The 25,859-nt window shown below is 36.4% G+C and overlaps 2 protein-coding genes across 3 annotated transcripts in view; both read right to left on the minus strand.

Moving 5' to 3' along the window:
• Positions 1-334: 334 nt before the first annotated feature.
• Positions 335-15,349, minus strand: LOC306885866 (cell adhesion molecule CEACAM5-like). Its single transcript, XM_079442659.1, has 10 exons — positions 15,232-15,349; positions 14,991-15,044; positions 14,263-14,547; positions 13,345-13,626; positions 12,080-12,349; positions 8,757-9,035; positions 7,920-8,174; positions 5,645-5,765; positions 2,139-2,186; positions 335-1,638 (listed from the first exon to the last, which is right to left on the minus strand). The coding sequence occupies exons 1-9, from the start codon at positions 15,278-15,280 to the stop codon at positions 2,168-2,170; spliced, it is 1,614 nt and encodes a 537-aa protein (XP_079298785.1). The 5' UTR covers positions 15,281-15,349; the 3' UTR covers positions 335-1,638; positions 2,139-2,167.
• Positions 15,350-21,182: 5,833 nt separating this feature from the next.
• The window catches only part of LOC306884989 (glutamate receptor ionotropic, kainate 5-like), a gene marked incomplete at its 3' end in the record, with an annotated part of 49,595 nt that continues 44,918 nt past the window's right edge, over positions 21,183-25,859 (minus strand). Inside the window, exons 18-19 of one of the 2 annotated variants that reach the window (XM_079441283.1) lie at positions 24,175-24,296; positions 21,183-21,791 (exon numbers count right to left, since the gene is read on the minus strand). In XM_079441283.1, coding sequence (XP_079297409.1) covers positions 21,183-21,791; positions 24,175-24,296 — 731 coding nt within the window. Of the gene's footprint in view, positions 21,792-24,129; positions 24,297-25,859 lie in introns of both variants that reach the window. The other variant, XM_079441282.1, reaches the window with a different exon arrangement.

Here is a 25,859-nt window from a genome sequence, read left to right on the forward strand (position 1 = left end):
ATTATTATATTATATTGTTATTATTATATTATATAATGATATATATTTATCAAATTAAAAACACATTCCGTTTAAACCTTCAAATGCCAAAATATATTACATTATATATTTAAAGAGGCAAAAAAAACTGTTGCAATCTTAAGTTTTTGTGAATGCATTTTTTTAAAATATATTTTGGAAATATATAATATATATTGGAAAATATATTTAGACTGACAATATACAAAAAAGTCTATAAAATATATAAAGAGCTAAAATTAACTAAAACCTATTAAAAATATATTTATGCAAATTTATCAGCAATTTATTTAACTTGGCCATTTTTGTCTATTTTGAAATACAATTTAAAATATACATTTGTAATATATTTGCCATATAGGAGCAGAGGCTTCTTCCATTTTTTTTCAGCCATAACTCTTATTTCCAAAAAAATGAGGGGATCAACTTAGAAATCTCTTAAAATGAATGGGAAATACCAGGAAAGATGGCTGCTCTGCCCCTGTATACAAACAAGCACACAACTAAAGACAAGCTGAGATTCTACACAGATGCATCTCTAGATCTAGAGAGATTATTAAATTAAACAGATAGAAAAACAAGATCGTCAAGGTCACTGTTTTGGTCAAAGAGAAAAACTAAACAATGAAAGAAAGAATCAGTATCAGACATCTGTTGATAAGAAGAAAAAAAATAATTTTCTCACATAATGGATCGCAATAATCAACTTAAATGTATTAATACAAACACTTTTCAGTTTTAAACTTCAGATATGTTTGTCAACTCAAGGTGATTTTGAAAACAGGCCTGTTTTAGAAATCCATTGGAATCCTGATTACAGCAGGACGAATCGTTGTGGGGACGCCCAAGGACAGAGTAGCAATTTCGCTGCAAAACTGTGGTATGCCGTTGTCCGCAAAAATGCATTTTTTTTTTTCCCGCTTCTGAGTTCAAGCATGTTGGATCTTGCCTTACTCTTAAAATACAATGTGTACAGCTCACTAACAGACACAGGAATAGATGAGGGGTAAAAAAAAAAAAAAAAAAAAAAAGTGTAGCAAAACATGGAAAAAGTGTAAGAAGCTTAAAACCTGCATCTGATCTCCAAGGCACGCTTTGGCACGAATGACCTTCCATCGATAGCTCAACAGAGCCTTCGGCTTCAAGTCAAGTTGGCCCAGTATATCTTCATTGCCTTGGGATTTCCGAGCATGTTGAACAGGTCTTAAATTCTTGATATTTCAGTGCCTTGTGGGTGCGTTGAGATCTCAAACACGTGACCGTCTCGTCACCCCTCAGTGCATTTCAGGGTGGATTTTGTTACCAAAACAGAGCTTTTTCAAAGTGACCTCTGTGACGTCAAGCCGAGCTGTCGGTTTCGGGTCAACTGAAGGATTGAGAGGGTGGAGGAGGAAGAACAAAGGAAGCTGTCCACTTCAGCCAAGGAAAGGAAGAGTCTCGCCGTTTGCACAGGGTATAACAGAAAAACAATGGACATTATAAACACGGTGAGCTCCTGAAAGGGCCAAGCCTTCAGGTTTAAGTCACTTGTGAGGGCAGTTTTTCCAGTTGCCTCGAGAGAAGGCTTTTGCAGATAAAAAAGGCTGATAAATGGCTGAAGGGTTGTCTTGAAGATATGCTCTGAGGAAGAGATGTACATATCTGGTTACCCACGTAATCGATTTGTGAGTGCAAGCAAATGCAGACAGACTGACAATACTTTCAGCACATCGACGGCACAAATATTCCCCAGTTGTCATTAAAATAACACAACGGCAAGAGTAAAACAGGCTTCTATCGCAGAGAGTTTCCCACACCCAATGAACAGACATGAAAACTAGTTTTCTTGCGACAGAACAGCCACTCCTTTGTTAGCCCTTCAGATCGAAGCATATCCCTCCTTTCTTTTAAGCATATCTTTGCGAAAGTGTACAGAGCGAAGTCAGGCACTTAATCAACATGTGCTGCCAAAACCGATACTGATATGCGATAAGGAAGCCTTTTGAAAGCCCGGAAGTATCATGCAGGAAAGTCAACAGCCTGGAGACATTGCATAGAGCTAGCATGGAAAACAACAACAAATAAAGCTAAATAAATGATGTTAGTCTGCTGTAGTAAAACAAAAGATGCTATGCACTTACCGGGTCACTTCAACGTCACACATCTCGCTTTAATATGGAGATGCAATGCTAAAAAAAAAAAAAAGGAAGTAATTATATCATGGACAGATGACATTTTTGCATATATGGAGGAATAAATGAATGAAATACACCACTAGGTTACGAAAGAATGGGGTGTAGTCACTATAGGTAAACACAGACACAATGACTTAACTAAAATAAAACCTCACAAGTGACTGAAAACTCCACTTACTCTTATAGCATAAAGGTACATACTGTATCACACACAAACTTTGGGTAAAAGCCTGTTTTTAATTTGATTCAGTTCAGTATTCAATGAAATATAACTGCACTACCATTCAAAAGTTTGGGGTTGGTAAGATTTTCTTATGTTCTTTGAATAAAAGTATTTTATGCTCAACAAAGATTGATTTATTTGATCAAAAAATACAGTAAAAACAGTAATATTGTGAAATATTATTACAATTTAAAATAACCATTTTCTATTTTAATATATTTTAAAATGCAATATTCTTGAGATGGAAAAGCTGAATTTGCAGCAGCTATTATGGTAGAAATTGAGAATTATTTCAGGATTTGTTCTGTTCTATGAATGTAAAGTTTCAAAGAATAACATTTACCGTAAATAGAAATCTTTCGTAAAATTATAAATGTCTTTATTGTCTCTTTTGATCAATTAAAACCATCTTTGCTTTTACTGACCAAACACTTTTGAACAGGAATGTATATTTGTCTGCCCATTTTGCATTTATGTTTTCAATGAACTCTTTCAGTTCATTCTGGCATTGCCTTCTCTGCAAAGTATGACTTCAAGTGAAATAAGGTAACTTAGAAGAAAGCATAAGTTTGGGGTGGTGCCTAGGTAGTGCTGTCTAGGTAGGCGGTTCACAATGTTTTGGAACACAGCAAATATTATTCGCTTGCGTATGTTGCACAAGCATGTTAGTTACATACAAATTACACATATTATGTTCTTCTTCTGATAATGTAATTACAGAGTGAACCATATATTCTTGCAAAATAAATGTTTTAGTGACAAAAAAAAATATCTGAACAACTCGTGCTATGACAAATAGGTCAAGCCCTCTTAGCGTTTGTGAGACTTCATTGACATGCACGACAGATAACAGGGCGAAATAAGCAAGCAACAAGACAGACAGTTGTGCAAGGCTGAAACTACTGCAGAAATGCTCACAAGGGTAAGACAGTGAGACGTGTGTGGACATGACTGACATTCCAACGATATTCCTCAATGATCTCACTTTAATTCTTCTGATTCCTTCATTGAGATACATGAGAGATTTGGATTAAAAGATAATTACATAGCAGGTAAATGTAGGTAATTATGTCATTTCATCATTATTTTTATTCACCTGAATAGAAAAGTCAATCAAAGAGACTTTGAGACTGACAGGCAGGCATTTGAGACTGACAGGCAGTCTCAAATTAATGGTGAGAAAAGAAAAAAAAGAAATGTTTTTTACAAATATGACTTATGTTTTTATATGTACTTATATTCAAATATATATCTGTTGACAAAAATATGCAATCCACAGGTGGTCTAAGAGAAAATGCACTAAGGTTGTACGTTATCTATGACAGAAATCAGAAAACAAATGAAGAGGAGTTGGCCTTCACTCCCTCCCAGGATGCATTTGTCACAGATGAAAAACTCTTGCAACTTCCAGTTAACGATCTGATACATTTTGGCAGTAAAACTCTTTAGATCTTTACACAAACTGTGCATTTCAGAAACTGAAACGTATCTAAAATTGACAAAGAAATGCAATGCACTACCTTCACTTGGGTGGTTTTGCGTGCAGTGTGTGTGTGTGTTTGCATTTCTGTGAGTCGTGTTAGTTTCTTATCAAATAAACATCTCTCTGTTAGACTAATCAGCTGCATTTGCATATGATATCCCTCAAAGCTTAGTTTTGCATTTCCAGTATTTCCTGTCCTTTCCATTTGCTACATATACTATCCCATTTAGATAGGAACACTAGCCTTCTATGAAATTATCAGTATGCTATGAAGCTCTTCTTGTAGTGATTAGACGATTGTCTAAACAAAACATATTTTTCCATGTACTATCATCTATCTGATAAAATCAATGCCAAACTTTTTCTACACGAAATTTAAAAACATTGTCATCTAGTTTCTTTATCATCTCAGCATAAGATGTAAGCTGTAAGCTTACAATGTAAGCTGCTGTCTGCTTTCAGAGTCAAGCGTAGAAGGGTTGGGTGTGGACGGCTTGGCAAACAGACCTCACCACTTGGAGTATTTAGCGGTAGAACATTTGAAGACAGGAAGAGAGTAGAGAAGAGAAGAAAAGAGACAACCATTGATTTTAGAGCGTAAAGGCAATAAAACATCCATAGAGCAAAAGTAAACTCAAAAATGAAAATTCTGTCATTATGTAGCTCAAAACATTCCGAATATGCTGTTGCAGAACACAAAAGATCAAAAATATCAGAACTTTCAGATATGGAATATGTAAGTCATACAAGTCAACTACGTTTTTTTTTTTCCTGTTTGGGTTTGAAACGGACGACATGTGACTGTTTTGGAACGACATGTGAATGAGTCAATAATGACAGATTTTTCAGTTTCATGTTAACTATTCCATTAACAGCCCATACTAGAGTTTTTGCTTTAGTATGCATTCATAACTGCAGTAAATCAGCATATTAGACTGATTTCTGAAGGATCATGTGACAACGAAGACTGGAGTAATGATGCTGAAAATTCAGCTTTGCATCACAGGAATTTTAAAATATATTCAAACAGAAAACAGTTATTTTAAATTGAAATAATATTTCACAATATTACTGTTTTACTGTATTTTTCTTAAATAAATGCAGCTTTGAATACCATAAGAGAAAAATCTAACCCACTCCAAACTTTTGAATGATACTGATGAATAAGTGTGATTATGTTATCAAATACTAGTGCTTAACAAAATTCTGAGTTATATACCACAGGCAAGACTGAACAATATTGCCACATTATTAGTGCTGTATCATCACCTAAAACCACTATAAAAGACTCGAGTTATGAAAGAACAATAATCACTTCAATCCATTTTAAACTGCCCTTTTGGCAATTCAATGTGACTGGAATGGAATCAGGAAGTGGCAGAATGCATCATATCCTCTCTGACAATCATGTCTTACAACACATGTGGGCTGAAGGTTTACTGTGACATCATGTCACCGAAACCACCCCCGTATCCTGTGAGGTCAAAGTGGTGAATTTATTTGCATAATGTCATTGCCTAATTATTAGGTTTAAATGTCTGAGGATGCAAAAATTGAGAAGAGCGGGAAAGGGGCGACATGGAGAATAAAGATCTACAGTAGCTGTGAATGTGAAGAGAAAGAGACAACTGACTTCTGAGGCTTAATGGTGATTATCATACAGAATCATTTCAAATCAAACCTACATTTATATGCACTGGATTCATGAATGTGACGGGAGGGTAGAAGAATGAATTTTAGACTCACTTTGCGTTTGACTTTTTCTTGCGCTTAATAATACAAACAATGATGATCACGGCCACAAGCACACTAATTACAATCCCGGCAATTGCTCCACCAGACAGGCCCTCATCTACCGCACCGACCTCTGCAAAACAGGAGGTGTTTAGATTATAGACCAAACACACACAACAAATGAAAATCACTGTATCTAAACATATAAACAGGGCCTAAAACTATCATTCTGCTACACCTGCCAATGGCTGGTGACTTGAGAAAATTTGCTGGCCATAATTTTTTTTACCATCCCATGAAATTGTGTGCGAATTATTTGATTAAGAAAACAGGCCAAAATTGGGGAAATTAATTGCAGTTTTGTATTATTATTATTTTAACTAAATTAAAAGAATTAAACAAATCAATAAAGAAATATCATTATAATAACTTATGAATTATTCAATTATTAATAATAATTATTATTGACATTAAATAAACATTGTACTTAATATTCACTCTAAATAAACAGTTAATTTTTTCAAATAATGACAAATAATTCTGTTAATCTGGCACATTACAAGCCATTATTCTCAAATCGGACAAATAATGGCCGATTAATCGGTTTGGCTGACATATGTCGGTCGAAATATAGATATGAATTACCATTCAAAATGTATATTAATCAGTACTGGCACACTTAGTGGCCTATGGCAATAATGTCATAATCACTTAACACCGGATAAATACTACTTATATAATATTAAAATAATGAATGCAATATATAATAATACTATATTAATAATTTATAATCTCATAGAATTAAACTACTACGGAAGTTCTACGCGGCCATGCATTATTATAATTTTTCTGTCTTGTTTTCTCGTGATCACGACGTGACGAAAAGTAACGAAAGTTGTTTTGTCGTTATCACGACTTAATTTTCTCGTGATCTCGACATAACGAAAGTTGTTTTGTCGTTATCACGACTTAATTTTCTCGTGATCTCGACATAACGAAAGTTGTTTTGTCGTTATCACGACTTAATTTTCTCGTGATCTCGACATAACGAAAGTTGTTTTGTCGTTATCACGACTTAATTTTCTCGTGATCTCGACATAACGAAAGTTGTTTTGTCGTTATCACGACTTAATTTTCTCGTGATCTCGACATAACGAAAGTTGTTTTGTCGTTATCACGACTTAATTTTCGCGTGATCTCGACATAACGAAAGTTGTTTTGTCGTTATCACGACTTAATTTTCTCGTGATCTCGACATAACGAAAGTTGTTTTGTCGTTATCACGACTTAATTTTCTCGTGATCTCGACATAACGAAAGTTGTTTTGTCGTTATCACGACTTAATTTTCGCGTGATCTCGACATAACGAAAGTTGTTTTGTCGTTATCACGACTTAATTTTCGCGTGATCTCGACATAACGAAAGTTGTTTTGTCGTTATCACGACTTAATTTTCGCGTGATCTCGACATAACGAAAGTTTTTTGTCGTTATCACGACTTAATTTTCTCGTGATCTCGACATAACGAAAGTTGTTTTCTGGTTATCTGGACATAACGAAAGTTGCTGATCTCAACCTAAAAACCGTTTTCTCACGACGTAATTGTAACTATCGTGAGAAAATCAGGGTCGCTATATTGTCTTCGACGATAAAGTTGCAGACCCGACAGCCTCCTTCTCAAGTGTCGAACACTTATGTGTAAGTCGTCAATCACTGACAGACACAGAGCTAAAATGTCCGAGTATGAATATGCATGACAAGTATTCTATCATGGATCAATGTAGTCGGTCACACACACAACACCTTCAATATTTGGGATAGTACTTATACCATATTTTTATTTTTATTATTTCAGTTTGAGTGAGTCCCTGATCAAAGTAAAAGCGAATACGATCATCCATGATGCTGCGATGATGCTGCTTCTATAGCATTTTCTCATGCCGAATACACAGAGAAAATTAAGTCGTGATAACGACAAAACCACTTTCGTTATGTCGATATCACGAGAAAATTAAGTCGTGATCACGAGAAAACAAGACAGAAAAATGATAATAATGCATGGCCGCTTAGAACTTCCGTAAACTACTATAATATAACAGGATGTAAATTAATGTGAAACATAAATATTAACTTAAGATTTAATTAATAATCTTGCCAATATATCAGTATTTGAATTACAAAAATTATATACCAATAATACCTTTACCGATAATCTTAAAATGCCAAGATGTGGATTCTATGTTTTGTGAGCTGAGAATGGGAGTGAATTCTTGAACTGCCACGTTTACCTGTGACTGCGAGTTTGTGTGTCGTTGTTTTCGTCATTCCTGTGATGGAGTTGAATGCCTCGCAGGTGTACGTGCCACTATCCGTGACTCTGGCCTTGTCAATAATAATGTGTGCCTGGCTGACGTTCATTACTGTACCATTGAGCTTCCATGAGAATGTACTGGGAGGAACAGAGTCTGCAGAGCATTTTAATTCTGCAGGTTCTTCAAACTTCACTGCATTCTTCCCTTTAACGTTCACACCTTCTGGACCATCTGAGGGACATCAGAAAGATCAGCTCAGTTAGGAAGGTCACATTTACATCAGAGTAATGCAAACAAACAGTCGGTAACAATACAAGCAGAAAGGAAACCACCACCATTTACAAACAGCATAGGCTAATGTTTAGACAAGACAACAAAAGAGAAGTGATACACGAATCACTGTGTCCTAAGCAGTCATGACACGTGTCTCGGTCCCCCAAAGTGAGAAAATCTCAGTCAATGCTCATGCTCAGTTTTCAGCTATGGATATAACAGGTGGATTTCTGATCAATAAGATTTCAGCGACACAATGTGGAAAAACTATATAATATTGAGTAGGAAATCTTGCAATCTTGTAAAAATAATGTGAATAATATAAAATGAAATATCTTGTCACTGTTTAGTACAAAATCTGAAAAAATATAATGGAGGACATTCAATTTATAGTTAAAACTTGTAGTTTTAGCATCATGTCTGGTTGGGTCACAGTGAACTTTAATTATTGTTACATAAAACCCCTTCTTAAGTTAATTGCGGTAAGAACAGCTCACATAAACAGCATTTCAATTAATCTCTCCTCTCTTGGATACTTACAGCTGATCACCATCACAAAGGTGCTTTCGTCTTTGTTGATTTTGTTCTTCAGTTGGCACTTGTAGCTGCCAGCATCCTCTTTAACAACCTTAATAATGGTCAGAGTTTTCTTGTCAGCCGAGAGAATTATACGGTCACCAGAAGTCACAGGTTTGCTTTCCTTCAGCCATTCCACACTTTCGGTTTTTCCAGCGGCTGCTGAGCAGGTGATGTTGACCGTGCTGTTGCCAGCGATGAGAAGTGATGAGGAGCTGGAGATATTTGTTCCAGATAAGGCCTCTAGCAGAACACAGTAGAAGAGAAGACAAGTAATATGTGATGCTTTCAGAATATGAGAAAAAAGGTTCACCAAGGCTGCATTTATTTGACTAAAAATACAGTAAAACAGTACTACTGGGATAAATTATGATAAATTCAAATAGCTCTGTGCTTTTTGAATATGTTTTAAAATGTAATTTATTTCTGTGATGCCAAGCTGAATTTTCAGCATCATTACGCCAGTCTCCAGTGTCACAATCCTTAAGAAATTATTCTAAATGCTGGTCTGCTGCTCAAGAAACATTTCTTATTTTTTATGAAAACAGATGTTCTGCTTAATATTTTTGTAGAAAACTGTGTTTTAGGTACCTTTGATGAATATAAAAATCAAAAGAACAGCAGTTGTTTGAAATAGAAATTTTTTACAGTCACGTTTGATCAATTTAATGAACCCATGCTGAATAAAAGTATCGAAGGAGTCCTTACTGTAAATTACAATGTAATCCTTACTGTGAACTTTTGAATAGTACTATAAATGGCACATAACTGGGACCACACCACTGGGATTGGTCATTTAAAATTTTATTTAGACGGTGGCTTTCTGTCTAAGTGGGTGAGTCTTGCTTTAAAAAAAAAGACGAAAAAGACAATCCTGACCAGGATTTCTAATTTACCTTTGCTTTACCATTGGTTTCAAACCTGCTGAAGTTAATGACTGTAAAGTAGTTTGACCAATAGCGTGCAGGCATTCTACAAAACCGACCAATTGTGGCCTGCGAGAAGGCAGGATCTACAAAGAATATTCAAATCAATGCAAATATGCGTACATATAATGTATGAACACTGTAGAGAGCACGTCAATAACAAAAAAAAAAAAAGATAAAAAAGGACACAGACATTTTGACAATTTAGAAATCCCTGCCAGGTTATGTGTGAAAACAACAAGATCTATGGTCACCCTAAATTCTGACTGTGTGAGATAATCTCTCAACAGCTTCATTAACCACAGCATTTACTTTTGACCATCGGCCTTCTTCTCTGGCACTATTCTCTTGTTTGTTCAGACATCATTACTGTGGAATGTACCAGTCTGATTCAGACTCATTGCATTCATCAAATATCTGCAACTCTACCGCTCAGCACACGCTGTCTTCCACATCACCACCTGTGCTTTTAGTTTCGTGTAAGATGCATCAAACAGCTGCAAATTACCTCTCTGAAATCATCTTGAAAAATGCATTTAAGAATTGCATTTGTACCCCAAAAGATATTAGATGTCGTTAAATCTGTTTTGCATGAACAGTTTGCATTAAAATTTTATACAAAATCAATGACACAAAAACACATTACGGTTATGACCCTGCACTGACAGATCATTCCAGTATTCTGTGAGTGAAACCTTAGCCGAGCAGTACCTGCCTAAACTGTATGTGACGTCAGACAGTTTGTATTCTGCTTTCTTTAGTGTGCGGGTTTCTCATACACGTGGAAACACCTCAGGGGAAGGCACTGTTCTTTACAAAAGCCACAGAGCCTGAGACCACAGGTTCAGAAGCCATGTACAATCAGTCTGCCCCCAATCAAAGAAAGTAGAACATTCCTGAAACTTCTACCCACTAACATGAGCCGAGGCAGACCTCAGAGCAAAGCAGACAAACAGGTTCATCTTTTAAAAGCACTTGTAAACCAGGAAGCCATTTTGAATAATAAGAAACAGAAAAACAGCTGTTGCTTGGTGATATATATAAAAAAACATTGTTCACCCACAAATGACAATTCTATCATAATGTCATTCCAACCTTATATGACTTTCTTTTTTTCAGCATAACAAAGATAAAATTCTGAAGAGGTACCAGCTGATTTTTTTTTACATGCAATTACAATGAATGGTCCTGAAGCTTTCAAGCTTTTCAAATAATGAAAATGCATCTTCAAAATATACTAAAATCAGTTCATATGACTTATGCACGATATTCTAAATCTTCTGAAGCCATACAATTGCTTTGTGAAACTGGATTTAAACTGGATTTGTGAACCAGATCAATAAATAAATTGAAAAGGGAATTGTCAAGATTTTTCTTGTTCCTCAGTTAAAGTTATGGTAGGATTTCGGAAGATTTGGAATTTAGTGCATGAGGCTTATTTTTATGCTGTCTTTGTGTCCTTTTTGAAGTTTGAATGCCTCGGTTCCCACTTGTTGTAAATGCATTAAAGAAGTGCAACCAGCAGCAAAACCTTTTGTGTTCCAGGGAAGAAAGTCATTCGGGACTGGGATAACATGAGTAAATAATGACTTAAAATGACCATTTCTAGCTAAACTAACCCTTCGACATTTAACAGATCTCAAATCTCATTTAAGTTTAATTTCAATTGTCCTTTCGAGGCAAATATACGTGTTCCTCTTCCAGAGTACTTGCATTTTTTTTAAACCCTTATCTCATTTTTTGGTAAAGCGTGTCTATCGCTGTACTGCTCCACTGCTAATCAAAAGATTTCAACGGCTGTCTTTACTAACTTACACGTCTAAAAACAATGGTGGTTCTATGCAGCACCATTCAGAAGGTTTAAACAAAAGATCCTATCTCATTCAGAAGGTTTAAACAAAAGGTCCTATCTCATGAACTATTTTTTTTACTAGATTGTTCTTTAGAGAATAAATAAAGTTATATTTTAAGGGAATATGGTTTAAAACATGTTAATTCAACTATATATAGCAAAAGGGCCTCTCAATATGCCTTTCTGAAATGAGCATATCCAAATTCTAGCTTGCTATTTTGCAACATTTATTCAAATACAAAATATGCAAGAACATCATAGTTTGTATGATCAGTGATTTCCTAAAAACATTTATCATTATCAATTTGATTTGAGAATATAAAAAAACATTCTTATTGGTGATTATTGGAACTATTGGTTCTTATTAGAACCTATCTTTAATAGTGGACTGTATGTACTTGCATTTACTCAGACTGCTGTAATAGCAGTACTAGAGAAACAATGCACAATTGATGAAACTTCTGTTTGTATTCAAAGCATCTGTACATGTCTTTAGGCTTCTGACTTACCCAGAACAGACACCACAGCGACCGGCGAGGAAACGTAGCGGTTGGTCTTTGCATTGTAGGCTACACAGCTATAGTTTCCACTGTTTGCTTCCTCTATATTGGTGAGGGTGATGTTGGCCGTGGTCTTCTGAGGCATCGCCTCCCCATTAAACATCCACTGGAGCTGAGCAGGAGGGTCAGACTGGGCTGAGCATGTGAAGGTTAAGTTAGAACCTTTCTTAAGGAATGAATCTGCTGGAGTCTGTGTCATGACGACTTTCTCTGGGCCATCTAGGCAGAAGGAAAAAAGAAGAACAAAACGAGGTGATGAAAAGGAGGCACAAGTGAAGGTTCATAAAAGGCAGCTATGTTTTATGGATTTTTGATCAATTTAAGATTAATCCCAAACCAAATACAATTCTGGTTTTTGACAACAAAAGCTCAACGAGAAATTGAAGAATTTGAGTTTTTACTAGAAGAGAAACATCAAACGTTGTGCCATGTTACGTCATTTCACATCTTCCATTTTATCAAGATACTGTTAATCTTATCTTTAAATGAGGAGGATGTATTTTGAGGATCAGGATGTGGTTAAAGTTCAAATTTAGGCTAAAGAATCTTATTGTAACTCAAAAAATGTTTTTAGAAAGCACTGATAGTCTAAGACTCAATAGATTCTGCTGCAATGCATTTACTTTATGACCAAACCATGCACTTGAGATTTGTAAATGCACACATGCACAAACAATATTTTAAAACATTCATCCTCTTCCTGCTGTTCTCAGGCTCATTCACAACCCTATTTTATCTAAGCTCGGCCTGCATTTTTTCCTGCACCTGCAGCAGAACCTGTCTGAACTAGAAAGTCTCTTCTGATCTCTGCTGTCATGTGTGCTTTCTAGTGCACACCATCTGCAGAGACAAAGAGTGCAGATAGTAAAAACCAAAGACAATCTCAATTTATCTTTACTGCAAGTACTTGTTTGCACAGAATTGTGAAAATTTATGTGAATCACATAATCTTTGTTGTAAAATCAGGGTTATTATGAAACACAATTCAGAGGTGCTTTTTTCAAGTTTAGACCTTTTTCCAGCTTGAAAGACCTGGTCACTATGAACTGTCACTCCATGGAAAGTATTGCCTAAACCTAAAAGGTTACAATCATATGGGCTTGGAACAACATAAGGGTGAGTAATCAATGACTACTCTTTGGCTGAACTGTTCCTTTAAGGCATGTGTGTATTTGTCTTAGACTAAGCATGTGTGGGTGTGATCAGGTACGTACAGCTCACAGTGAGATTGAAGGGAGCGCTCCTCCCTGACTCCAGTGCATTTTCTGCAATGCAGAAGATGGGTCCTCGCAGATCTGTACGGCGAACTTCAGCGATAGTTAGCTCATTGCCATCTGTGTTTACTTTCATACGTGTGCCATCCACCACCAAAGGGACTGAACCGTTCAGCCACTTGTAAGTAAAGGAGCCTTTGGCAGAGCAGGAAAGAACCACGGTGTCATTAACCTCTACAGCTTCAGGTAGATTGGACGAGATCTTGACGTCAGTTACAGGTTCTGGAGAAGAGAGAAGAGAACCATGGATGGGGTTCATTCAGAAACATCTTTGCTCTTGCTTAGACTTTCCCAGGGAATGAAACCCAAGAGAAACCTGAGGTTAAGTGCCTTGCTCAAGGCCATAATAGTGACAGGTCATGACTTGCTTTTTGGGCGATTCAGCCAACAACTTCTGGATAACCAACCCTGAGATTTGACAACATATATCTTGCATCAAGAAAGTCTCCTAGACAGATCTAAAATCTCTGTAAGCACTTGATTTCCAGTCAATGGATGAATCATATTGCAATACGTTTAAAGCAAGTCACAAACTGAGTCATCACTATTATCATTTGGGTAGATTCAATCATATCATTCATCGTTCTCTAAAACCAAATGCAAATTGCATATGACCTGAAATTAACCCACTGTTCAGCTGTGAAATGAACTGTTTTTGTGATTCAGTGCAACACTGTCTTAAAGAACTGCTATAAAGTTTACTTTTTGTATTTACCTAATGCTTTTAACAAATTTGTGCAGGACGTGGACCTTCAACCTTTCATTCACCATCAGACCTTCAAACACTAGGCTTCACCAACCAGTGTCTAGATAACTAGACACGAAACCTAAAGATTGTACTGGATAGTGAATACTTACCAAGAACCTCGAGATCAATCTGTCCGGACAGTGGCTGTCCTTTATTAGTGACTATATTGAGAATATATTCCCCTTCATCCTCCTTCACCAGCGGCCCGAGCTGAAGCTCACACGTCGTCTTATTGTAGATGATTCTGCCGGTGTATTTCTCATCAATGTTATCTGTGTTTGTTACTGTGACACTTGTAATTATCGGTGCAATTACTGATCCTTTGTTGAAATTCCATGTTATGGTTAGAAAATCTTGTGTTGAGGTGATTGTTGTCTTGAAGGTCACATTTTTACCTGGTTCAATGAGGTAAGGAGTAATCTAGATTAATAATAAAATATTAGAAACGTATCTAATATTTTATGAATAGCTTCATACATTTTTAATGAATATTTTGATTTAATGAACAAATGGTGGTGCAACCATCTACTGAAATTATACTCAAATACTATCCTTGCATAGCCTTGAATAGCCTACATGTGAGTAGCCTATACAGCAAGTTTTCTCGTCACGTGGCAACAAAATGGCTTAGTTATGCCACACTGTAATAATTAATAATAATTAAAACTATTCAATAAAATTATATTCTAAAATAAATACACAATATATTGTGGCAAACTTCTAAACTATCAAATTACTGACAGCACTTCTTTTTAAAGATTTCCAGACATTTTTTAAATCAAGAAATAATAGAAAACAAAAACACACCGAACCGTGGATAAACCATTCAGCGACTCACCGATAACGCCGTTCGTTTTGTCGTTGAGAAGCGGGCTGCCCTCGGAACAGCATCCTATAACAGGATTGATTTTCAGTCAGGACACTTAATGTGAACTAAGGCATAACAATTAAACTACACATTACCACATCATGTCCTGATGTAGGCTACTGTTAAAAAGCTTTCAATGATTCTTACATACAACATTTTATTTTTTGAAACTTAAAAGTAAAACATGTGCTAAGTGACAATTTTGTCTTACCAAGAGCGGCCAAAATGAGCAAAGACAGCCTAAAGTTATAGAAATCCATATGGAGAGATGTGAGTCTCTGGAGCGACAGACAGGAATGCGAGACGGTGTGACTTCTCTAGAAGAACTTGAGAAAACAGTTTACACCCAAACGGTTTATCTGAAAACCCGCCCCGTTCAACCTGTACTCTTCCGATGTCATCATTTACCGTGCTTTAGGGGGAAGCATTGCCCCCTAGGCTTCATTTGTCATTGGCATTTTGTTTCTTACTATATAAAAGCACACAGCATGTTGCCTATTTGCATAGGATAGGCCTACTTAATCAGGGAATGTAAACAAACTGACAGTATAAATAACTGTTTTTTTAAATTAAATAAGCATTAAATACAAAAGTAAAACAGGCTGTTGTATTAACACTGCAATATATGCACATAAAAAAACATGAATAATATATATATATATATATATATATATATATATATATATATATACACACATACACAGGCCTATGTATGTATATATATATATATATATATATATATATATATATATATATATATATATATATATATATATATATATATAGCCTATATATAAAACATATATACACACACACACACATATATACATAGGCCTATATATATATATATATATATATGTATTATGCTATACACACACACACACACACACACACACACACACACATATATATATATATAAATACAAAAGTAAATTATCAAGCTGTTATATTAACATTGAAATATATATCCATGTTAAATCATATATTATAATAATATATAAACATAGACTAATATGTTATATAAATATGTAGATATGTATGAAAATAATTTTTTTTTTATGCAAACTAAAACATACCTCTTCTCTTAACCGTTGCATTATAGGTAACATTAAACTACTATAATGTGTAATGTGGGGATGGGGATATGTATTTCTTGCTTCTACTGACTCCTAGTGTCAAAATGAGACACTTCATGCTTGCACATGACTGTAAGGAGCAACACCCAAAATTAGGAATATAGTTAGTAATTGGTAATAGGGATCTGATTTTAAAAAGCTTAAAGGAGCTCAGCAAAAACATCGGTTTCTGTAATCACTTTTTTTCCCCCATCGCATGCGACAGTGTCTTATGGGTTTACATCTGTTATCTCTTACTTTACCATTGTGACAGCATGAGAAAATGTGACGGCCCTTGTGTTTTACCTCTAGCTGTCTCTTTGAACATGCTCTCAAGATGCTTTGGGGCTTTAAAAATGTAAATTTCCTAGTCTTTACATAGGAACATTTAAAGGTTTGTCTGTATCTGCCCACTGCCACATGCTGCTCTCCTTCCTCATCCATCCTGCAGTTAAAGGACACGCAGCTGCACTTGTGTGTGGTTCTGCGAGAACACCTTACAGAGACAGATGCCTTTGAAATACATGGCTGTCTATGAAGCTTTACAGGTGTTCATACTTCTTACAACGATCCCTGGAGAGCTGAATGACAGTGGAACAACACTGCTGGCAGTCGGTCTGCTCAAGAGTGAGTTGAAATGGAAAAACAATTATCTTAAGATAACACATTTTTCTACCTTTTTCTGATTTATGTCTACCTCCAACTAATAACTGCCCAGGTGTGTTGCATATGGGAACCGAGCGAATTGACTTGCCATCACATGTTTTCTTATCTAGTCCAGGGCCCCAAATTAAATATTTTTTACCCTTCAGGGGGAAAACAATCAAGTTGACGCATATTTTGAAATATGTAGTGCTGTCAGCTGTCAGTATAGACTAATAATAATTTTGTCTTGCCCAGCTGTAAGTTCATTACTATATTACTATGTATAGTTTTACAAGTTACTGTCAGATGACAGCTGTTTAAGGAATAATAAGGTATAATGCAATGCCATGGTTTTGGGAAAATTTAGGAGAAATGACTCCTTTAATTGACTTTTCTACAAAGTTTTCTTTTAAAATGAATCATGATTCAAACAACAAGAAAATCCTACTTACTGTTAAAAATAGTATACAATATTCAGAAATGTCAACTATACAAATACCATAAAAAATTTTTTTAAATCACTTTCGCAGTGTACATCAGGGACATTGTGCATTTATGTCTTAGGAGGGGGGACTAGGGACAGTTGTGGCTCATTTGGTGTCCAAAACAAGATACAACACGACCAAACAGGGAGGACACACTTTAATTATTTAATTTTAATGCAATTGTATGTTTTCCAGTGAGAATCCTAACTTAAGGCTATTGTTTGATTTTGTAATTAAAAAAAAAATTAATCTGGAGATGAAAATTCATTTACTTTGATTCAAAATAGAAGCTTTGACTTGTAAATTATTTCAGGACTTTCATTTTAAAGCTGTGGAAGATGCAACTTAATTAGACTGACCAAATTTAGACGTGTACATGAATTATGTACACAGCGTTTCACCATTTTACCTACAAAAATGGTGCATTTTAATAATATAATATATATTATAATGTTAGGGACCATGTGCGGGGCGTGACACATTTGAGGTTAAATATTTTAAATGCATGATTACAGCATCTCTCTCTGTAACATTCTGACCCTTTCGCTTGGACTAGAAGACATTGTTTAAAAATAGATTCTCATTTTGTCCTGTTCTGTATTTTCCTTTAAGCCAGTGCTACTCATTTCACTTGAACTCACAGTCTGTGCTTCTTCCCATGTTTTCTAATTTTGCTGCCCTAATTTTAGCCCAGACACCCAGGCCAGAACATCCCATAAAACACACTGCATTCGCCTGTGAACATCTCGATGAAGCCACTATCCTCGGGTAATGCTTCTGTCAACCACTGGAAGGCAGTTTTGTGCAGTTTATTTCACCCTGTTTTCTCTGTTGCATGTAAAAGCACAAAAAACAGGATATCTGCTCCGTTTAGTCATCTTATCATATCCCTTTGGCTGCCCTTATGTAATTCAGAAGCAAATGTCAGGTTGGGAATGCTTTAATATCGTCTGTCCTGTTGAATTCTTTATCTTAAACGATGTTTAACAGGTCGGTAACATGAAGCTACTGTCTGCATAGTGACTCACCTGCGCTTGTCCTTCTAAGAATTTTTCACAGGTTTTTTTTTTAACCTGGGTTTTTAATTACGCATTGTATTTTGTGTTTTCAGGTGATAGGGTTACAACGGATAATGGATAATATCCTGGAAAATTACTTTTGCCTTTTTAATTTTTCTAGATATTTTTCTTACATGTCCTAACTGATGAACAATCGCAGGTACAAGCTACGAATAAGGTGTATCATAAATGAACAATTAATTCAATTATTATTATTAAACTGGACAATTGCAAATAGCAGCTAACTTAATTCACGTGACGTTTGTACTGCTAGGTTTGTACTGTTTGTACTCTTTTGTTTCCTCTTTTTGTGTAATTTAGATGGAAAATGTGTGCCTTTTTATCGTTTGAATCATTTATCAAAAGTTGCCAAATAAATAATAAAAATAGCTAAATTTGTTACTAGGTGCTTTTGTAAGACAAAGTTGCTAGAGTGGTCTGAAAAGTTGCTAAATTTAGGGACAAAATTGCTAAAATGGTGGAGTAGGGTTTTGGACCAATGATATTTCACTAAGGGCGGGGCCACACGGAAGGGCTACGCAGAGATTGGCCAAAATTCGACGTTTGGTGTAAGGATGAAATATAATCTGAGAATGTGAGAGAATATGGCTGGCGCTTTTTTAAATCTATAATTCAATCTCTAATGATAAAAAGCAGTATAATATCAGCAGTCTTCATTTAGACGCAGCCGTAGAAACTAAGTGAGCGACAAAATGTCCTGTCATTCATTGCATGTCGTAGTTACAAGTTAGTACTATTATAAAACTAATTCTGATTTATTAAGTTTTATAACTTTTATCTCCAAATTAATTAATTTATCGCATCACACCTAGTTAGGACACTTGTAAGAATTTGAAAGCATTCCAAACAGAGTATTATTAAGATTGTTATCAACTAACAGAAACATGAAGGGGCGACAATCACAGTTTGAATCACCGTTTTATTCCAAACATGTGTCTATATATTTAACGAAAGAGGGCAACAGCCCTCCTACATTACCCCACAGTTTTATTGGAATATTAATAACAATATAATCTGAATCATTTGCCTTATTTTCTTCATTGTGGGTGTGATTCTTCAAGCACTGGTATAGAAATCTTTGAAAATTAATGAGAAATAAAAAATCAGCTTTGATTAAAAAATGATTATCACATTTCCATCTCCCTTGACACAAACGGACTCACTCTCACACACAATCATAAAGCACCAACATACGAATGCTATAACGCTGCAGATTCTAAACAGGGCTGCTATGTTTACACTTTGGATATAAATGGATATTGGCATCTCAACAAGCACCCAGACAGCAACTTCTAGTGCACTTCAACAAACCATTCATGATAGAGGCTCATTTAGTTCTGTAATGAAAAACATCATTAATTGTCCTCCCACATAATCAGATAAATGCCCCTTCAGGTCCACAAAGGGGTTTCTGTCTCGTCTTGTTGTTGTTCTTGTCATTGTCTTCCAGGGATGAAAAATGTTTCTTGGTGTCCTCGCGAATTGCAAATATTGACGGGCAGCTTGTTAAGTCAACATGAAATCGAAGCTGATCCTATTTAGTTTCTTTACACACATTCCTGGTCTTATTGTGAACGATTCACAAGTGTATGTTAGGGAAAATGCTAAAAATGTAACTTTCTTGCTTCTGAAATAACTTTCCTGTTCGCTTGACATTGTCAAGGTTGTGTGGCTGTTAGTATTAACCAACAGTCAAATTGGTATTATTGTAGATTACTGGATTAAGTACAGTAATGCAGCCTTTCTAAAAGCTTGCCAATAATTAACACAGTAATTCAATGGCAGTTAACAATAATACAATGAAGGTTATGGCAAAAATAGCAAATAAAGTATAGATTTAGAAAGCAGTGTTACCACTAGGATATGCTGAGGTGGTCTCAAGGGTGAATCTTGAACTCCACAATCCAATGATATTCAGATCTGGAATGCTCACTTTGTGAGATCCAATCAATTGTTGATGGATAAAATCCTGCCCTACATATTCCTCCTTGAATATCTTGTTTTACCTGGAAATATGTCACATTATGGAAGTAAACTGGGTTTTTAATACTTTTCATGTTGATTTTGAACTTTAACGGTTGGCATTTTAAGACAGAAGATGAGAGACTGAAACCAGGTGAGCAATCTTAGAGGTTTAAGAAGAGGAAAACCAATTCCTGACCACAAAAACTCCCCAAAAAACTTACAAAAATCTATATACCTTGTCTTCAGAGAAATTAACAAGAGGGAAAAAAACAGGTACCATATATATATATTTTTTTAAAGGACTAAAAGAATGAAACCAAAGAAAAAGCTAGAAAGGAAAACAAGCAAGAGACATTCAGGAATATTGTAACCCTCCCCCCTATTTAAAAAAAAAAAAATCTGGATTTGCACTGAAGTCATTTCAGTTCAACGTGCACACATTTTAGGTATAGACTCCATCGTCCTCTCACAGGAGCATAGTCCCCCATCACAAAGCAGTGAAGATCCGCACTTCTATGCAAAACTAACAGCTGTCCTCATAGTTTTCCTCAGCGTTTCCCTTTATGACATGTTGCATAGCATACTTTCACGGGATATGCATTACATAGTCTCAACAGCATGCCGATCCTCACTGGCTTTCTGAGCGCCGCTGCAAGACGTGGTGTTAAAACCAGACACTTGGACAGCAAGCAGTTGGCTGAATCATCTTTCTCTCACTCAGTGTCCATGTAAATTTGCATCCAAAAATGGCCTTTATTTGCAGTATCCCAGAGGTCCCTTTGACTGGAGGCGTAGGCTGAGTCTTTCCGTCTGTCCTCCAGCACTCATTTACATTAAATTGTTGTCCCGACAAAAGTTTACTTACTCTCGGTCTCAGTCCTGCTTGCAGAGGAGATCGGTAGAGGGAGTTTTAGTGGGCGGCAGCGGCCTTGGAGGGGGCGTGGGTTTGGCCCTGCATGGGCTGCCCGAGCCTCCTCCCTCGCTGTCGGTGTTAGTATTGGAGGTGGAGGGGGGCGGCGGCAAACGCGGGAGAGACGACGTGGCGGAGGCCAGCGGTGAGATGCGCGAGCAAGATGATGTGGAGCGAAGGCTCTGGATCCGCCGGCACTCCTGGCACACCCGCACGTGTGTGCAGCCACGGGGCGCCGCCGTGGGGACCAGAGCGGGTGCGCTACTGGGGACACTGGCACTGAGAGGGTCCTCCAGCAGTCTCTGAGGGCCTGGGCCCATTTCCGCAGCGCCTCCGCTGGGACCCGGTCCAGCAGCGGTGCCGGTTAATGGTCCCGTCCCGCTGTAGAGTTTGCCGTTGCTGAGACGCATCTCCCTCACGAGTCGCATCTGACGGGGAGCTCCTAAAGGGAGACGGGCTGGGTGCCGGAGGATGCCCTTGGACGAGTGGGGCCGCCGGCGCCGCAAACGAGAGTTCTTTTTACAGGAGATAACGTTTCTGAATTCAGTAATCATTTCCTGACATACTGACACCTTAGTGAGGATCAAAGAGGAAGAGAGAGGAAAGAGAGTCAGGAAGGAAATATATAAGGAAAAAGACAAAATGAAAATGGACAGGAGTAAAGTGAAAACAGAACATCATTTGCTCAATTATCTGAAGTGGGCATCGCTATTCGTATCTCATACTGAAAGTTAGGGCAGTGGTTCTCCACCTTTTTCACTTCAAGAGCCCTCATTTGAAGGCCCAATGACTCATCCAACTGCTCGTTATTTACTTCATAAGGATTTGTAAAACTATTTTCACTACCATTTTCTCAAATATTTTAAGCATGGCATCAATTTATAGTCAGAAAAATATTCATGAAATTATACGGATTCAAATTTACATGACTACCAGTTCTATTTTAAAATAGTTTTTCAAGACAAAAGGAATCCTGGTTCTTCAAAGAGGTGGTGAATTATCTTGAGCTTTAGTTGTTTCAGCTTATTTTAATGCTTTTCATCATCTTGAGGCCACTTGGAAGTTTGCTGAGGACCCATAGTGGGCCACAGTCTCCTAATTGAGTTAGGGGTGTATCTACCTGCTGGACTAATAAATTAATGTAAAAATCCCATACATTTAAATGTACAGTGCTGCTAGAAAGTTTGTGAACCCCTTGCAGAATTTGTAATTTTAACAAAATAAGAGAGATCATACAACATGCATGTTATTTTTTTATTTAGTACTGTCCTGAGTAAGATATTTTACATAAAAGATGATTACATTTAGTCCACAAGACAAAGAAAAAAAAAAAAAGATGAAATGATTCAAATAACCCAATTCAAAAGTTTGGGAACCCTTGGTTTTTAATACTGTGTGTGGTTACCTGGATGATCCATGGCTGTGTTTTTTTTTTGTTTTGTGATGGTTATTCATGAGTTCCTTGCTTGTTTTGAAAATATCAACTGAGCACTGTTCTTCAGAAAAATCCTCCATGTCCTGCTGAATCTACAGTTTTCCAGCATCTTTTGCATATTTAAACCCTTTCCAGCAATGACTGTATGATTTTGAGATCCATGTTTTCATACTGAGGACAATACAGGGACGTTCACTGATGCTCCAGAAGGAAATACGATTCATTAAGAGCTGGGCGGTGAAAACCTTTTTGAATTTGAAGATCAAGGTAAATTGTACTTCCGGGAAACATGCAGATATCTTCTGTTGCATCTGAAGGGCAGTACTAAATGGGAAAAAAATATATTTCTATAAAATAATAAAAATTTGGACATCATCCTGTTCAAAAGTTTTCACCCCCCCCCCAGCTCTTAATGCATTGTGTTTCTTCTGGAGCATCAGTGAATGTTTGAACCTTTTTTTAATAGTTGTGTTTGAGTCCCTCAATTGTCCTCAGTGTGAAAAGATGGATCTCAAAATCATACAGTCACTGCTGGAAAGGGTTCAAATATGCAAAAGATGCTGGAAAACTGAAGATTCTTCAGAACAGTGCTCAGTTTAACTGTTCAGAACAAACAAGGGACTCGTGAACCACCATCACAAAACAAAAAACAGTCGTAGATCATCCAGGTATTAACACACACAGTATTAAGAGCCAAGGGTTCCCAAACTTTTGAATGGGGTTATTTTAATCATTTCAGCTATTTTTTTGTCTTGTGGACTAAATGTAAACATATTTTATGTAATATATCTTACTCAGGACAGTACTAAATAAAAACTAACATGCATTTTGTATAATCACTCTTATTTTGCTAAAACTACTCATATTTTCATAGATTCTGCAAGGGGTTCACAAATTTAAGCAGCACTGTATGCATTTGGTAGATCATTTTATACATGGCGACTTACAATGCATTCAAAATACATGTTATATCAGTAAATGTGATATTGCCACGTGAACTACATAAATAACCTGCATTGAATAACGTTTTGTGCAATGTAGAGTTTTCAGAACCAGAACAACTACATCTTTATTTTCTCCATTTGTCTAAAACAAAATGGATAAAATATGTTCTCAAATCTTGTGGAACTCATAAATAAAGGCTGTGATCCATCATTGCGCCCATAAGCATTGCACTTCAGTCTCAAAATTGTTTAATTTTCCATTTAATAAGCCAAAAAATAGGTCTATAATAGCACTCGTTCGTATTCCAAACAACTTGTCTCTAAATTTACATTAATGAATCAGGCAGATGCTTTTATCCAAAGCAACCTATATGCAGCACACACTGCATATACATTTTATCATTTCTGAGAATCAAACCCATGACCTTGTTGCTGCTAGAGCCATGTTTGAACTGCGGTAAACTGTGAGAAAGCTATGGAACAGTTATATCACAAACACAGACGGCTTGACTGGTTGGCGTTGTGACCTACTCGTGAGTGTCTGTGGTTTCGGATGGGGCAGGAGTGAGGGCGTACCTCATCTGTCTCAGCCGAGCGGCGTGTGGACCACACAAATTCCATAATGGCTACAAAAACAGCTATTATGAGTCCACATATCAGCACCACGAATATCCCGCCAATATTCTCCATACCTAGACCTGAAGGAAAAACACGGTAATGTGAGAAACACAAAAACTCCTTCCACACACACACTGTGGATCTAATTAGAGATCTGCATTCCCGCAGGATTCCAGAGGGATCCTATTAAACTATATTTCAGAGATGTAGGCGGGTGGAGGTGGTATTCCTAAGAGTTATCAAGCGGAAGCATGAAGCCAGGTGGTTTGATAAATACAAATTTTAATTTCTCTGTTTCTTAAAAATAAACAATGCATGTCAGAAATGTTTGTTTAAATTAATTGATTATAATAATAATGATAATCGGGGATTATTTGACTTTTATTTGACATGTATGATAATCAGCTTCTGTTGTGTATTGGGTCACCATTCAAATTTGAATCCTGAAGCATCATCAACTAAGAGGAGACAAGGATTTTTGCTTCCCTTAACCAGGATTCAGGTGGTTTAGTTGCCAGCGATACAATTAATTCATTCACTTGCAAAGAAACACCAACTAAAAACTTTTTGAATAAGAGGAAACCCACAACAATTCTAAGTTTAGCAGAATCACAAAAACAGAGCTCATAAGACATTTTCTTGCAGACCTGTAAATAACCCTGAGATCCTGTAAATGTCACTTTCTGGTGAATATACAATGTTTGCAAACCACACTAGAGAAATTACACACACAAGCACACGTGTGTTCATGCCTATGCTCCAAATAGCTCCCATTTTCCCTCCATTCCCCCTGGGCCAGCATGAGTCTACAATACACAGAATGCAAATATCACCAGACCACATAAATAAACACTCACAGTGTTAGTAGAGCTGTGAAGCATCTGTCATTTGAATCAGACCCATGTAGTACATCCTATATGCAATATTATAACAATATAGAGAGTGACAGGAAACCAAATATTCACACTGCCAATGTTTGTGTGATTTGAGCAAATCTCATTTTTTATATTTCACACAAATAGATGTTTATTTGAAGAGCAGATATACTTAGGTAGGCTAGGTAAACGAATCATACCATGCAAACACTACATTCAGGATTCACGCACTTTATGACTAATGAATTTCTATTATCCACGTTTGTTTAGAAAAATCTATTTGGTGACACTGCACTCACAAATAGTCATTTATAACCAAACAAATACTTTAGAAATGACCGTATCTAGAAAAATTTCCATGACCTTTTAAGATTTTATTAATTTTCAGGATTTAGTTGTGAAAATCTCTGATATTATCAGGTTTTCCAGGATAATCTGAGAGAGCCCTTGTGTATTCATATATATTCATCTCTAATCCAAAAATTCGACATAAAATATTAAGGCTAGATGCTTCAGGCAAAACCATTGTTTTTCCATGCACTGGTCTATTGTGAGGTTTTGGGCTCTTTTGCTTCCATAACACATCTTCTTTCAGACTAGTGAAAATAAAACATCCTAAATGCACATTAAGTGTTTGTTTTATGACACTTTATCTATTTGTGCCTGTAGATTTCAATTACACTACATATCTGTAAAGGCTGTTGTCTCAAAATAAGTTTTTTCTCATGCACTAAGCCAGAAATCTCCATTTCAATAGCTCTGACGTAC

Source organism: Barbus barbus (genome assembly GCF_936440315.1).
Source record: "Barbus barbus genome assembly, chromosome: 19".
Lineage (NCBI taxonomy): Eukaryota > Metazoa > Chordata > Actinopteri > Cypriniformes > Cyprinidae > Barbus > Barbus barbus.

What these genes read in the sequence shown, in the direction of transcription:
- LOC306885866 (XM_079442659.1), bottom strand. Translation starts at nt 15,280, where the DNA reads ATGGATTTCTATAACTTTAGGCTGTCTTTGCTCATTTTGGCCGCTCTT. An exon ending in CTTCAATCTCACTGTGAGCT is followed by an intron (nt 12,350 to 13,344) that starts GTACGTACCTGA and finishes CCTTCTGCCTAG; the next exon opens with ATGGCCCAGAGAAAGTCGTC. An exon ending in CGCTGTGGTGTCTGTTCTGG is followed by an intron (nt 9,036 to 12,079) that starts GTAAGTCAGAAG and finishes GTGTTCTGCTAG; the next exon opens with AGGCCTTATCTGGAACAAAT.